This window comes from Oncorhynchus mykiss, chromosome 2 (genome assembly GCF_013265735.2).
Source record: "Oncorhynchus mykiss isolate Arlee chromosome 2, USDA_OmykA_1.1, whole genome shotgun sequence".
NCBI classification, from domain to species: Eukaryota; Metazoa; Chordata; class Actinopteri; order Salmoniformes; family Salmonidae; genus Oncorhynchus; species Oncorhynchus mykiss.
The window spans coordinates 14,477,385-14,493,275 of NC_048566.1; the positions used below are offsets into that span (position 1 = coordinate 14,477,385).

Genomic DNA, 15,891 nt, shown 5'->3' on the forward strand with positions numbered 1-15,891 from the left:
GCTCGACTGAAAGGAGCCTCACTCTCCACCGGACAGGTGTGTGTGTGTGTATGTGTGTGTGTGTGTGTGTGTATGAATGGTGAAATGCTGCTCAGATGCAGCTGCTGTCAGTAGCCTCTCTGTAACAGTAAAGTGTTTGTTGTCATGTAGGTGATCACGTTTCTAGATGCTCACTGTGAGTGCACCATTGGCTGGCTGGAACCTCTACTGGCCCGCATCAAACTAGACAGGTATGTTACACACCCACAGGCACATCACACACACACCACACACACACACACCACACACACTCCACACACACACACACACACACAGACACACACACACACATACGCTGGGTGTAATAAATAAATGAGTAACAATTTGTTGAGCCTGCAGGGGGCTTGTCCTTGTGTTTTTTTTATGCTTAATTACAAAGCCTCTGTTTACTTATGTCCTCAGGCTGGTACACACACACACACACACACACACACACACACACACACACACACACACACACACACACACACACACACACAGCAGAGGGAGAGAGATAGAGGTCAGATTGTATTCCGTGCTACAGCTGTAAATGTGCTGAGCTGACAGCAGGACTTGGGTCGTTCCACCAGTTAGATGTTTTCAGTGGTGGAGAAAAGCAACGTTTTAGTTCACCTAATTTTAAAATTCTTCTGTCATAAAGAGCACATGTTCAAATGAATAAAAAACCTGTTTTCCATCTCAAGAGGTTAAATAAAATAATACTGTAGTAAGTGGCAAATAAAGTAACAGTTGACCGTAAAGGGTTGACGACATCATCTTAAATTAGCCATAAATTCCCTTGTGGCGGAGGAATGGAAGCATGTTGTGTGCAATGAGAGGGGCAATTGAATCCAAGCTTCACCAAAACAGTAACATTGTTAAAACATGTCTAGCCTGTGTATCTCTGGGTAACAGGGCTGTGCTCCAACTGCTCAGTCTTCCACCACAAAACACCAGAAAATGACCGAAGGAGTAGAACCAGCTCACCTGCTTTTACACCAGGATTTGACTATTAGATGTTCAATGTTTCTTTAGAATTGTATTTTTGAAAGGACTAGTTTCACCGTGTTAAAACTAGAGTTTAGTTCACCTAACTGGGTTGACCTTACAATGAAGGACCATTAAATAAATGAATCACTATTCACATTACATAAATAATCATCTTCACAAATGACTTTTTTAATGCAACAAAGCAACTATGGCTTTACAATGATGATGAAAACTTGGATAAATGTTGGGGTTGATAAGTGCAGAAGCTGTCATACATCTCTCATTCACACGTGTTGGCTGTGCCCCAAACTAGAGGGATTCTGGAAGTCAGTTTTCTCTCTCATTCACATATGTTGGCTGTGCCCCAAACTAGAGGGATTCTGGAAGTCAGTTTTCTCTCTCATTCACGTGTTGGCTGTGCCCCAAACTAGAGGGATTCTGGAAGTCAGTTTTCTCTCTCATTCACATATGTTGGCTGTGCCCCAAACTAGAGGGATTCTGGAAGTCAGTTTTCTCTCTCATTCACACGTGTTGGCTGTGCCCCAAACTAGAGGGATTCTGGAAGTCAGTTTTCTCTCTCATTCACACGTGTTGGCTGTGCCCCAAACTAGAGGGATTCTGGAAGTCAGTTTTCTCTCTCATTCACACGTGTTGGCTGTGCCCCAAACTAGAGGGATTCTGGAAGTCAGTTTTCTCTCTCATTCACACATGTTGGCTGTGCCCCAAACTAGAGGGATTCTGGAAGTCAGTTTTCTCTCTCATTCACACATGTTGGCTGTGCCCCAAACTAGAGGGATTCTGGAAGTCAGTTTTCTCTCTCATTCACATATGTTGGCTGTGCCCCAAACTAGAGGGATTCTGGAAGTCAGTTTTCTCTCTCATTCACATATGTTGGCTGTGCCCCAAACTAGGGGGATTCTGGAAGTCAGTTTTCTCTCTCATTCACGTGTTGGCTGTGCCCCAAACTAGAGGGATTCTGGAAGTCAGTTTTCTCTCTCATTCACACGTGTTGGCTGTGCCCCAAACTAGAGGGATTCTGGAAGTCAGTGTTCTCTCTCATTCACACGTGTTGGCTGTGCCCCAAACTAGAGGGATTCTGGAAGTCAGTTTTCTCTCTCATTCACACGTGTTGGCTGTGCCCCAAACTAGAGGGATTCTGGAAGTCAGTTTTCTCTCTCATTCACACGTGTTGGCTGTGCCCCAAACTAGAGGGATTCTGGAAGTCAGTTTTCTCTCTCATTCACACGTGTTGGCTGTGCCCCAAACTAGAGGGATTCTGGAAGTCAGTTTTCTCTCTCATTCACACGTGTTGGCTGTGCCCCAAACTAGAGGGATTCTGGAAGTCAGTTTTCTCTCTCATTCACACGTGTTGGCTGTGCCCCAAACTAGAGGGATTCTGGAAGTCAGTTTTCTCTCTCATTCACACGTGTTGGCTGTGCCCCAAACTAGAGGGATTCTGGAAGTCAGTTTTCTCTCTCATTCACACGTGTTGGCTGTGCCCCAAACTAGAGGGATTCTGGAAGTCAGTTTTCTCTCTCATTCACACGTGTTGGCTGTGCCCCAAACTAGAGGGATTCTGGAAGTCAGTTTTCTCTCTCATTCACACGTGTTGGCTGTGCCCCAAACTAGAGGGATTCTGGAAGTCAGTTTTCTCTCTCATTCACGTGTTGGCTGTGCCCCAAACTAGAGGGATTCTGGAAGTCAGTTTTCTCTCTCATTCACACGTGTTGGCTGTGCCCCAAACTAGAGGGATTCTGGAAGTCAGTTTTCTCTCTCATTCACGTGTTGGCTGTGCCCCAAACTAGAGGGATTCTGGAAGTCAGTTTTCTCTCTCATTCACACGTGTTGGCTGTGCCCCAAACTAGAGGGATTCTGGAAGTCAGTTTTCTCTCTCATTCACACGTGTTGGCTGTGCCCCAAACTAGAGGGATTCTGGAAGTCAGTTTTCTCTCTCATTCACACGTGTTGGCTGTGCCCCAAACTAGAGGGATTCTGGAAGTCAGTTTTCTCTCTCATTCACACGTGTTGGCTGTGCCCCAATTATGGTCCAAGTCAAGAGCCCTTTCATCATCTATTCACTATTTATTTGTCTACTTGTCTAATTACCTCTTAATTACTATTATTTAGTTCTGTTCTGAACCCATTTTTCTCCCAGCGTACTCCAGCTTCTATCTTTCTACCCCTCTGTATGTCTTCTTATGGAGGAAGGGTTGCTCAGCCCATGGTCTGTAAACTCTACCATTGTGTGTTTCTCATGACTGGTGTCAATAAAACATTTCAACTTGGATAAATGTTGCGGTTAAGTGGGTTAAATCATCCTAGAAGTCACAGAGAGACATTTAACATGTCTTAATTCATATTTAAAAAATAAAGTTTTGAGTTTTCCATGTGGTCTATTATTAAAGGATACTTCATTTAAGGAACTACCTACCTACTGTTGATTGACGTTTGTCTAGTGACTGGCAGGCTGTGTGTGTGTGTTGATTGACGTTTGTCTAGTGACTGGCAGGCTGTGTGTGTGTGTGTGTGTGTGTGTGTGTGTGTGTGTGTGTGTGTGTGTGTGTGTGTGTGTGTATACACACAGCATGATAGTAGTGGCAGGTGCAACACCAGACACTAGTAACTGCTGTTGTCAACACAGTAGAGGTCTGCAGATATTCTGGATATTAGAAGTGATTGAAATGATTAGGACTCACAAGTCCAAGCATCTACTCAACACTTTGTCATTGTGGGTCTAAAGGTCTTCTGATGTGGTGGTGTGGGAATATGTGTTGCAGGAAAACGGTGGTGTGTCCCATCATCGACGTGATCAGTGATGACACGTTTGAGTACATGGCTGGTTCTGACATGACCTACGGAGGCTTCAACTGGAAGCTGAACTTCCGCTGGTACCCTGTACCCCAGAGAGAGATGGACCGCCGCAAGGGAGACCGCACTCTGCCCGTCCGGTAGGTAGGACACACTACCCATCTACAGCGCTGGCATAGAGACTGGGACGTAGACTCTCCTCAGCTCCAGTCAGTGAGGATATCATCCCTGCTTCTAACACTCTACTGAATCTAAATGTAATAGACTAGTAATAGTGGCATAGCTGGGACTTAGTTATAAGTTCTGTTTTCAGTCAAATACATGAGCTCAGTGTGGTGTAGCTGTGTTGCTGTGTTCCTGTGTAGTTGAGGATGGGGAAACTCTGGGAACATTCAGGAATAAAACCCAGGGTTTGTTTTCGCTTGTCCCTCATCACCTCTTCCTGTTCATGTTCCCCACCAGTCCAACTGGGACTATCAGAGGCACATTGAGAGGTCCCGTTTCCATCACAACACAGGGAAAGAGACAGGTCTATTCGTGAGGTGACCTGGGTAAAGTAGTTTCAGTAAAACAACATGTTATTGAGTTTAGCCAGCTAATATCTTTAGCCAGCTAATATCAGCCGAGGTGTTTTTCTGTTTCCCTGCCTGGTCTGCTGAGGTGTTTTTCTACTTTTCTGTTCCCAGCTGGCCAACAACAGGACATGTGTGACTCCCCACACAGTGCACAGCTCAGATCGTGTTCCCACAATATGTTTCCCCAGGGGGACGTGTGCTGTTCTATTTGTTGTTCTATGTGGCACTGGCACCATGTTCCCTGTTGTCTTCCTGATCAACATCTTGAAAACAAGTCTTTAGCTCAATGACATATGGTGGCAACAAAGTATGTGAACCCTTTGGAATTAGATGGATTTCTGCTTAAATTGGTCATACAATTTGATCTGATCTTCATCTAGGTCACAACAATAGACAAACACAGTCTTAAACTAATAACACACAAACAATTCTACGGTTTCATGTCTATTGAACACACTGTTTAAACAGTCACGGTGCAGGGTGGGGAAAGTATGTGAACCCTTAGATGTGATAACTGGTGGACCCTCCTTTGGAAGCAATAACCTCAACCAAATGTGTTCTGTAGTTGTGGATCAGACCTGCACAGCGGTCAGGAGGAAGTTTGGACCAGTCCTCTTTACAAAGCTGTTTCAGTTCAGAAATATTCTTGTGATGTGAACCACTCTATTGAGGTTATGCCACCGCATCTCAATCGGGTTGAGGTCAGCACTCTAACTGGGCCATTCCAGAAGGCGTATTTTCTTCTGTTGAAGCCATTCTGTTGTTGATTTATTTCTGTGTTTTGTGTCGTTGTCCTGTTGCATCACCCAACTTCTGTTGAGCTTCAATTGTTGACAGATAGCCTTACATTCTCCTGCAAAAAGTCTTGATAAACTTGTGAATTCATTTTTCCGTTGATGATAGCAACCTTTCCAGGCCCTGAGGCAGCAAAGCAGTCCCAAACCATGATGCTCCCTCCACCATACTTTACAGTTGGGATGAGGTTTTGATGTTGGCGTGCTGTGCCTTTTTTTCTCCACACATAGTGTTGTGTGTTCCTTCCAAACAACTCAACTTTAGTTTCATCTGTCCACAGAATATTTTGCCAGTAGCGCTGTGGAATATCCAAGTGCTCTTTTGCGAACTTCAGACATGCAGAAATGTTTATTTTTTGACAGTAGTGGTATCTTTCGTGGTGTTCTCTCATGAACACCATTCTTGTTTAGTGTTTTATGTATCGTAGACTCGTCAAGATGTTAGCATGTTCCAGAGATTTCTGTAAGTCTTTAGCTGACACTCTAGGATTCTTCTTAACCTCATTGAGAATTCTGCGTTGTGCTCTTGCAGTCATCTTTGCAGGACGTCCACTCCTAGGGAGAGTAGCAACAGTGCTGAACTTTCTACATTTATAGACAATTTGTCTTACCGTGGGACTGATGAACATCAAGGCTTTTAGAGATACTTTTGTAGCCCTTTCCAGCTTTATGCAGTCAACAATTCTTAAACTTGGGTCTTCTGAGATCTCTTTTGTTCGAGGCATGGTTCACATCAGGCAATGTTTCTTGTGAATAGCAAATTCAAATTTTGTGAGTGTTTTGTATAGGGGAGGGCAACTCTAACCAACATCTCTAATCTCATATCATTGATTGGACTCCAGGTTAGCTTTTGGAGAAGTCATTAGCCTAGGAGGGGTTCACATACTTTTCCCAACCTACACTGTGAATATTTTATTATGTATTCAATATAGACAAGAAAAATACAATCATTTATGTGTTATTAGTTTAAGCACACTGTTTGTGTCTATTGTAGTGATTTGATCTCAGATGAAGGTCAGATCAAATTTGATGATCAATTTATGCAGAAATCCAGGTAATTCCAAAGGGTTCACATACTTATTCCTGCCACTGTATATCCCTCCTTCTGAGAGACTGACAGGGAGAGAGAGATTTCTTGCTTAGGCAATGTTAACTAATGTTTCCCATGCCGATAAAGCCCTTACATTGAATTGAATTGTATTGAGATGGAAAAACAGGAAAAAACATCTCTGGAGGTCGACTTGATGTTTTGTGCCTCTGAAGATACCATCTCTACGGACAAACTTGTGATCTCTGTCGCAAACATGAAACCAGAATGTAGTTGAGTGACTGTTTTCTTCTCTCTCCCCCTCTCCCCACCCTATCTCCCCCCTTGCTCCCACCCACCTCCCTCTCCTCTCTCTCTCCACTCCCCTCCCCTCTCGCTCCCTCTCTCTCTCTCCACTCTCTCCCTACACTACTCTCCCCTCTCTCTCTCTCTCCCTCCCCTCTCTCTCTCTCTCCCTCCACTCTCTCTCCCCCTCCACTCTCTCTCCCCCTCCACTCTCTCTCCCCCTCCACTCTCCCCCTCTCTCTCTCTCCCTCCACTCTCTCTCCCCCTCCACCCCTCTCTCTCTCTCTCTCTCTCTCTCTCTCCACTCTCTCTCTCTCCCTCCCCTCTCTCTCTCTCCCCCTCTCCCCTCTCTCTCCAGGACTCCTACCATGGCCGGTGGGTTGTTCTCTATAGACAGAGATTATTTCCAAGAGATAGGGACGTATGACGCAGGTATGGACATTTGGGGAGGAGAGAACCTGGAGATCTCCTTTAGGGTGAGTACACACATACACAGGGCACACACACACGCACACATACACAGGGCATGCAAGCACACACACACACACCAGCTATGCAAACTAGTTCACTTTTGGTGAAATTCACCGTTTTGAATCCAAAATAGGCGACCTACGTGAATCGTGTAGATCAGATGAGAAAAGTTTGGGAGGGGGAGCTTTGGATCACTACTGGCTGTAAGCGAACGAGCGATGCAGGTTTGTAAGCGAACGAGTGATGCACGTTTGGAGCAACTCTGTCTGTGTCCAAGGCTCAGCCAATCATTCACATAACAACAGAATGCAGAGAGAAGAGACAACCAATGTGCTAGTTACAGAATCAGGGCACTCTGAAAGACAGCAGTAGGGTGCAGAGGCAGTTTGCCAGTTACAGCAGCGCGTCCCCTGGATGATAACAAAAAGATAGGTGAGAAGCCGGGTGATGAAGCACACTTCATGAGCTGTAACCGAAAAACAACTGGCATTTGGAAAGTTGGAGGTGAGGGAGAAAGTGTGGTGGTACAAGTATTGTTAGCGTTGCTAAGTATCTTGCTATAGTAGCTGGATGGAATTCTCCGTTAGCTAGCCAGAGAAATGTGCACCTGCACACACACACACACACAGGGTTGTGTAGTTGTATGTAGTTGTAACATGAGTGTTTCGGGTGTGTTGTAGATCTGGCAGTGCGGGGGGACGTTGGAGATCGTGACGTGTTCTCACGTGGGTCACGTGTTCCGGAAGGCCACGCCCTACACGTTTCCAGGGGGAACGGGTCAGATCATCAATAAGAACAACAGACGCCTGGCCGAGGTCTGGATGGACCAGTTCAAAAACTTCTTCTACATCATCTCCCCTGGTGAGTCTGAGGGAGGGGCGAGTTGCTGTGTGTCTGGGGGCTGTTTCAAAACAGAAGCCTTCTACATCATCTCCCCTGGTGAGTCTGAGGGAGGGGCGAGTTGCTGTGTGTCTGGGGGCTGTTTCAAAACAGAAGCCTTCTACATCATCTCCCCTGGTGAGTCTGAGGGAGGGGCGAGTTGCTGTGTGTCTGGGGGCTGTTTCAAAACAGAAGCCTTCTACATCATCTCCCCTGGTGAGTCTGAGGGAGGGGCGAGTTGCTGTGTGTCTGGGGGCTGTTTCAAAACAGAAGCATGGTCAAATAATAATAATCCCAGTGGTTGTAGAGGGTGCAACAGGTCAGCACCTCAGGAGTAAATGTTAGTTGGCTTTTCATAGCCGATCATTCAGAGTTAAAGACAGCAGGTGTGGTAGAGAGAGAGAGTCCAAAACAGCAGGTCTGGGACAGGTAGCACGTCCGGTGAACAGGTCAGGGTTCCATTTCCGCAGGCAGAACAGTTGAAACTGGAGCAACAGCACGACCAGGTGGACTGGGGACAGCAAGGAGTCATCAGACCAGGTAATCCTGAGGCATGGTCCTAGGGCTCAGGTCCTCTGAGAGAAGAGAAAGAGAGAGAGAGAGAAAGGGGGAGAGAGAGAATTAGAGGGAGCATACTTAAGTTCACACAAGATGCCGGATAAGACAGGAAAAATTCTCCAGATATAACAGACTGACCCTAGCCCCCCAATAAACTATTGCAGCATAATTATTGGAGGCTGCGATAGGAGGGGTCGGGAGACACTGTGGTCCCATCCAACTATACCCCCGGACAGGGCCAACCAGGCCCCCCATTAACAATGTGATGTTGCCGTGGTGACCTGACAGAGAGAGGCGACGTGGGGGGGGACAGAATAATTTCACGCTACACAGTCTCTATTAACCTTGCCATCTCACCACTGACAGACACACCCCTGCACAGATCAGGTAGAGGACAGGCGAGAACAAGGTCAAAGGTTCACCTCTCTTCCACTAACAGGAAGTTTAGTGTTCACTGCTTCCCCTTACTGTAATAACAATCCCTAATCCAGAGAATATCAAACACTCTATGAGAAACATGTTTGTAAGATTCTTCCAGTCCTTTAGGTAGTTGGTGATTGTGACCATGGGGATGTGTGTTGGGTGTTTTCCACCACTACATAGAGTAGCCAGTCAAATAGAAAAGTAGCCAGCCAGGCCAAAGCAGCTCTATTTCGGTGGTCTCTGGTACATTGTAACAACTTGATTCCATCTGAAATACACAGCGGAAATATTGAGTTTATGTCCCAGATTGTAAAAAATGTGTTGCGGTATTATGTAGAAAGACATGACTTTGCAATTGAAATGACAACAAAAGGATGAATTCAGTGTATTGTTCCTTATTTTGGTATTGTTAGTTGTCTAGGTCTATGCCTATATGACCAGGACTATTTTCTAAGTAGGAGAATATTAAACCTTTTTTTTTAGCATTTAACCAGTGTTCTCTTGATTTAAAGTGGTATTTACACTTTTACTACAACATATGGATTGCCACAATTATATTTGTTCTTCAAATTGTGTATTTTATTGAAACAGAAAAATGAAGTAAATAGCCCACCTTATCTAGAATAATATATTTAAGGTTTTGTTTTTCCAGGTTTCCATTTTCCCCGTTTTCACTCTCAAAATCACATTGGATGTTCTGAATACAGAACAATGCTTAAACCACATCAGGAGGCTTCTGAGGTCTGGGATAAATCTGATACTTGTCTTTTTGGGGTGTATTTACCCTTTCATTCAAGTGCGCAGCTAGCAAGAGGCTGTTGTTGAGCAGGGTTTTTATAGCCACATATGATGGTAGATGAAATAACCCTGATATCATTCTGCCAGGGAAGCTAGGCTACTTTGTAGTTAACATTTCATTGAGGAGTTTTTTGGGAGCCTTTCCATCTACCAGAAGACATTAGCTTCATCGCTAACGGTTACACAAAGTGGTAGACTTGTGCACTGCAGAAACAGACAGGGGCATTCTCGTTGCCTCTTGACCTATACGAAATCAGTGATGCATTCTGTTCCTGTCTTATGATAATTTGGGGGAAGTTTAAGGTCAATACATTTGTGAATATTGTTGAATTCCGTTTTAATGCCTGGGTTTCTTGAGGGCCTAATTATCATATTTTGACCAGAATGAGGCTCTCCACTGTCTATTGTTCCTTCAGTGATGATTCATCATCTTCATCGAATGTTTTCATAATTTATCTGCAGATAATTGCCAAACATTAGGGAGCCAAACTATGCAAATTAAGGAGCCAAATGAACGTCTCTCCGATGCCATTCGGTAGGCTACAGACTGACGAGATGAGTCACTCACTTTATCGTCCCTGTCTGGCAAGCCCCGACATCCTAGGAAAGGAAACCTAGGAAATCCTTAGGTTGACTTGTCACGATGCGACAACATGGACATATAACCATGTTGAATGGCAAGGGATGTAGGAGATGGAATTTATTCAGTCAGTTCGACACTTTTTATAAACTAGTCAACACTTGCTGTTCAGTTGTCAATCAGCACACAGTAAATAGCCTAGGCCGCTCCCTGTGGCTGGCTGTCACGTTCGTTTGTAGAGACGGATCAAGGCGCAGCGAATGTTGAGTTCCACAGAATTATTTCATAGTGAAACTTAGCAACAACAAAACAATAAACTAACAATGAAATGTGACTACGTGGTGCACAAACACACAACAATAAACTAACAATGAAATGTGACTACGTGGTGCACAAACACACAACAATAAACTAACAATGAAATGTGACTACGTGGTGCACAAACACACAACAATAAACTAACAATGAAATGTGACTACGTGGTGCACAAACACACAACAATAAACTAACAATGAAATGTGCCTACGTGGTGCACAAACACACAACAATAAACTAACAACGAAACGTGACTACGTGGTGCACAAACACACAACAATAAACTAACAATGAAACGTGACTACGTGGTGCACAAACACACAACAATAAACTAACAATGAAATGTGACTACGTGGTGCACATGCACAAACACACTACAATAAACTAACAATGAAATGTGACTACGTGGTGCACAAACACACAACAATAAACTAACAATGAAATGTGACTACGTGGTGCACAAACACACAACAATAAACTAACAATGAAACGTGACTACGTGGTGCACAAACACACAACAATAAACTAACAATGAAATGTGACTACGTGGTGCACAAACACACAACAATAAACTAACAATGAAATGTGACTACGTGGTGCACAAACACACAACAATAAACTAACAATGAAATGTGACTACGTGGTGCACAAACACACAACAATAAACTAACAATGAAACGTGACTACGTGGTGCACAAACACACAACAATAAACTAACAATGAAATGTGCCTACGTGGTGCACAAACACAAAACAATAAACGAACAATGAAATGTGACTACGTGGTGCACAAACACACAACAATAAACTAACAATGAAACGTGACTACGTGGTGCACAAACACAAAACAATAAACGAACAATGAAACGTGACTACGTGGTGCACAAACACACAACAATAAACTAACAATGAAACGTGACTACGTGGTGCACAAACACAAAACAATAAACTAACAATGAAATGTGACTACGTGGTGCACAAACACACAACAATAAACTAACAATGAAACGTGACTACGTGGTGCACAAACACACAACAATAAACTAACAACAAAACGTGACTACGTGGTGCACAAACACACAACAATAAACTAACAATGAAATGTGACTACGTGGTGCACAAACACACAACAATAAACTAACAATGAAATGTGACTACGTGGTGCACAAACACACAACAATAAACTAACAACGAAATGTGACTACGTGGTGCACAAACACACAACAATAAACTAACAACGAAACGTGACTACGTGGTGCACAAACACACAACAATAAACGAACAATGAAATGTGACTACGTGGTGCACAAACACACAACAATAAACTAACAATGAAATGTGACTACGTGGTGCACAAACACACAACAATAAACTAACAATGAAACGTGACTACGTGGTGCACAAACACACAACAATAAACTAACAACAAAACGTGACTACGTGGTGCACAAACACACAACAATAAACTAACAATGAAATGTGACTACGTGGTGCACAAACACACAACAATAAACTAACAATGAAATGTGACTACGTGGTGCACAAACACACAACAATAAACTAACAATGAAACGTGACTACGTGGTGCACAAACACACAACAATAAACTAACAATGAAATGTGACTACGTGGTGCACAAACACACAACAATAAACTAACAATGAAATGTGACTACGTGGTGCACAAACACACAACAATAAACTAACAATGAAATGTGCCTACGTGGTGCACAAACACACAACAATAAACTAACAATGAAATGTGCCTACGTGGTGCACAAACACACAACAATAAACTAACAACGAAACGTGACTACGTGGTGCACAAACACACAACAATAAACTAACAATGAAATGTGACTACGTGGTGCACAAACACACAACAATAAACTAACAATGAAATGTGACTACGTGGTGCACATGCACAAACACACTACAATAAACTAACAATGAAATGTGACTACGTGGTGCACAAACACACAACAATAAACTAACAATGAAATGTGACTACGTGGTGCACAAACACACAACAATAAACTAACAATGAAACGTGACTACGTGGTGCACAAACACACAACAATAAACTAACAATGAAATGTGACTACGTGGTGCACAAACACACAACAATAAACTAACAATGAAATGTGACTACGTGGTGCACAAACACACAACAATAAACTAACAATGAAATGTGACTACGTGGTGCACAAACACACAACAATAAACTAACAATGAAACGTGACTACGTGGTGCACAAACACACAACAATAAACTAACAATGAAATGTGCCTACGTGGTGCACAAACACAAAACAATAAACGAACAATGAAATGTGACTACGTGGTGCACAAACACACAACAATAAACTAACAATGAAACGTGACTACGTGGTGCACAAACACAAAACAATAAACGAACAATGAAATGTGACTACGTGGTGCACAAACACACAACAATAAACTAACAATGAAACGTGACTACGTGGTGCACAAACACAAAACAATAAACTAACAATGAAATGTGACTACGTGGTGCACAAACACACAACAAAACTAACAATGAAACGTGACTACGTGGTGCACAAACACACAACAATAAACTAACAACAAAACGTGACTACGTGGTGCACAAACACACAACAATAAACTAACAATGAAATGTGACTACGTGGTGCACAAACACACAACAATAAACTAACAATGAAATGTGACTACGTGGTGCACAAACACACAACAATAAACTAACAACGAAATGTGACTACGTGGTGCACAAACACACAACAATAAACTAACAACGAAACGTGACTACGTGGTGCACAAACACACAACAATAAACGAACAATGAAATGTGACTACGTGGTGCACAAACACACAACAATAAACTAACAATGAAATGTGACTACGTGGTGCACAAACACACAACAATAAACTAACAATGAAACGTGACTACGTGGTGCACAAACACACAACAATAAACTAACAACAAAACGTGACTACGTGGTGCACAAACACACAACAATAAACTAACAATGAAATGTGACTACGTGGTGCACAAACACACAACAATAAACTAACAATGAAATGTGACTACGTGGTGCACAAACACACAACAATAAACTAACAATGAAACGTGACTACGTGGTGCACAAACACACAACAATAAACTAACAACGAAATGTGACTACGTGGTGCACAAACACACAACAATAAACTAACAACGAAACGTGACTACGTGGTGCACAAACACACAACAATAAACTAACAATGAAATGTGACTACGTGGTGCACATGCACAAACACACAACAATAAACTAACAATGAAATGTGACTACGTGGTGCACAAACACACAACAATAAACTAACAATGAAATGTGACTACGTGGTGCACAAACACACAACAATAAACTAACAATGAAACGTGACTACGTGGTGCACAAACACACAACAATAAACTAACAATGAAATGTGACTACGTGGTGCACAAACACACAACAATAAACTAACAATGAAACGTGACTACGTGGTGCACAAACACACAACAATAAACTAACAATGAAACGTGACTACGTGGTGCACAAACACACAACAAACTAACAACGAAACGTGACTACGTGGTGCACAAACACACAACAATAAACTAACAATGAAACGTGACTACGTGGTGCACAAACACACAACAATAAACTAACAATGAAACGTGACTACGTGGTGCACAAACACAAAACAATATCCCATAAAACACAGGTGGAAAAAGGCTACCTAAAAATGATCCCCGATGAGAGACAACGATTACCAGCTGCCTCTAATTGGGAATCATACCAATCACCAACATAGAAATAATAACCCAGAACCCCACATAGAAATAACTAACTAGAACAACCCCCAGTCACACCCTGACGTACTACACCATAGAGAAATAATGTCTCTCTATGGTCAGGGCGTGACTCTGGTTATGTGAAACGTAAAAGAAAATCAATGATTTTGTGTCAGTAAACAATAATTAGGCTAAGTCATGGATTTCCACACATCGTTACCAGTTACAGTACATGGGATATGTAAGGATATGCTCTCTCCCACAGGTGTAAAGAAATTTGACTGCAACCAGAAATCTGTAGGCTATATAATGACGAGATGCTCATGGCTCCTCCCTACCAATGGGAGTCGTTGTCCCAAAGATGGGAAGGCAGGTGACAAGCTTAGGTCCAAAATAAGACCATAGAAAAGCATTGGACAGATTTTGGCGAGCGTGAAACCTCTCACTTTGCCTCTTCCTCTCTGCTGAATTTCCCTGTCATCACTCACTTTGTGACTGACCGGCGCCTGTCCTATAAATAGATCGCTAGAAGATACATATCGTTCATCCTAGCGGGGGAGGGCTCGATGGACTAGCGAACTGAAACTTTTAAATGAAAAGTAGTCTAGTTATTATGAAGTGGAAAATGTAGCTGGCTAAAAATGAATCTGTAACCGGCTGATTAGCCGACAGCTGACGCTAATGGAAAACACTGTGTTTCAGGTGTGACGAAGGTGGACTATGGTGACATCACGTCTCGCTCGTCTCTGAGACAGAAGCTGCAGTGTAAACCTTTCAGCTGGTACCTGGAGAACGTCTATCCTGACTCCCAGATACCACGACACTACTACTCACTGGGAGAGGTGCACCCACGCTAAACATACAACACACACACACTAAACACACACACATTCAATCAGTGATAATTGTTGGTTGTGTGTTGTTCTGTCAGATCCGTAACGTGGAGACTAACCAGTGTCTGGACAACATGGCCCGGAAGGAGAACGAGAAAGTTGGCATCTTCAACTGCCATGGCATGGGAGGAAACCAGGTAACTAGAACTGCCATGGCATGGGAGGAAACCAGGTAGTTAGAACGGCCATGGAATGGGAGGAAACCAGGTAGTTAGAACGGCCATGGCATGGGAGGAAACAAGGTAATTAGAACTGCCATGGCATGGGAGGAAACCAGGTATCTGGAACTGCCATGGCATGGGAGGAAACCAGGTAACTAGAACTGCCATGGCATGGAAGGAAACCAGGTATCTAGAACTGCCATGGCATGGGAGGAAACCAGGTAACTAGAACTGCCATGGCATGGGAGGAAACCAGGTAACTAGAACTGCCATGGCATGGGGGGAAACCAGGTATCTACTGCCATGGCATGGGAGGAAACCAGGTAACTAGAACTGCCATGGCATGGGGGGAAACCAGGTATCTACTGCCATGGCATGGGAGGAAACCAGGTAATTAGAACTGCCATAGCATGGGAGGAAACCAGGTATCTAGAACTGCCATGGCATGGAAGGAAACCAGGTATCTAGAACTGCCATGGCATGG

The 15,891-nt window shown here is 43.3% G+C and overlaps 1 protein-coding gene across 2 annotated transcripts in view; it reads left to right on the top strand.

Annotated features, from left to right (window-relative positions):
• Positions 1-15,891, top strand: part of galnt1 (UDP-N-acetyl-alpha-D-galactosamine:polypeptide N-acetylgalactosaminyltransferase 1) — a 66,881-nt gene that overhangs the window by 46,484 nt on the left and 4,506 nt on the right. For both annotated transcript variants that reach the window (XM_036962002.1, XM_036962004.1), the window contains 7 exons: positions 1-36; positions 151-230; positions 3,786-3,956; positions 6,877-6,994; positions 7,670-7,850; positions 15,056-15,195; positions 15,285-15,383. The exon at positions 1-36 is cut by the window's left edge and continues 92 nt beyond it. In XM_036962002.1, the coding sequence (XP_036817897.1) occupies positions 1-36; positions 151-230; positions 3,786-3,956; positions 6,877-6,994; positions 7,670-7,850; positions 15,056-15,195; positions 15,285-15,383 (825 nt within the window). The remainder of the gene's footprint in view (positions 37-150; positions 231-3,785; positions 3,957-6,876; positions 6,995-7,669; positions 7,851-15,055; positions 15,196-15,284; positions 15,384-15,891) is intronic.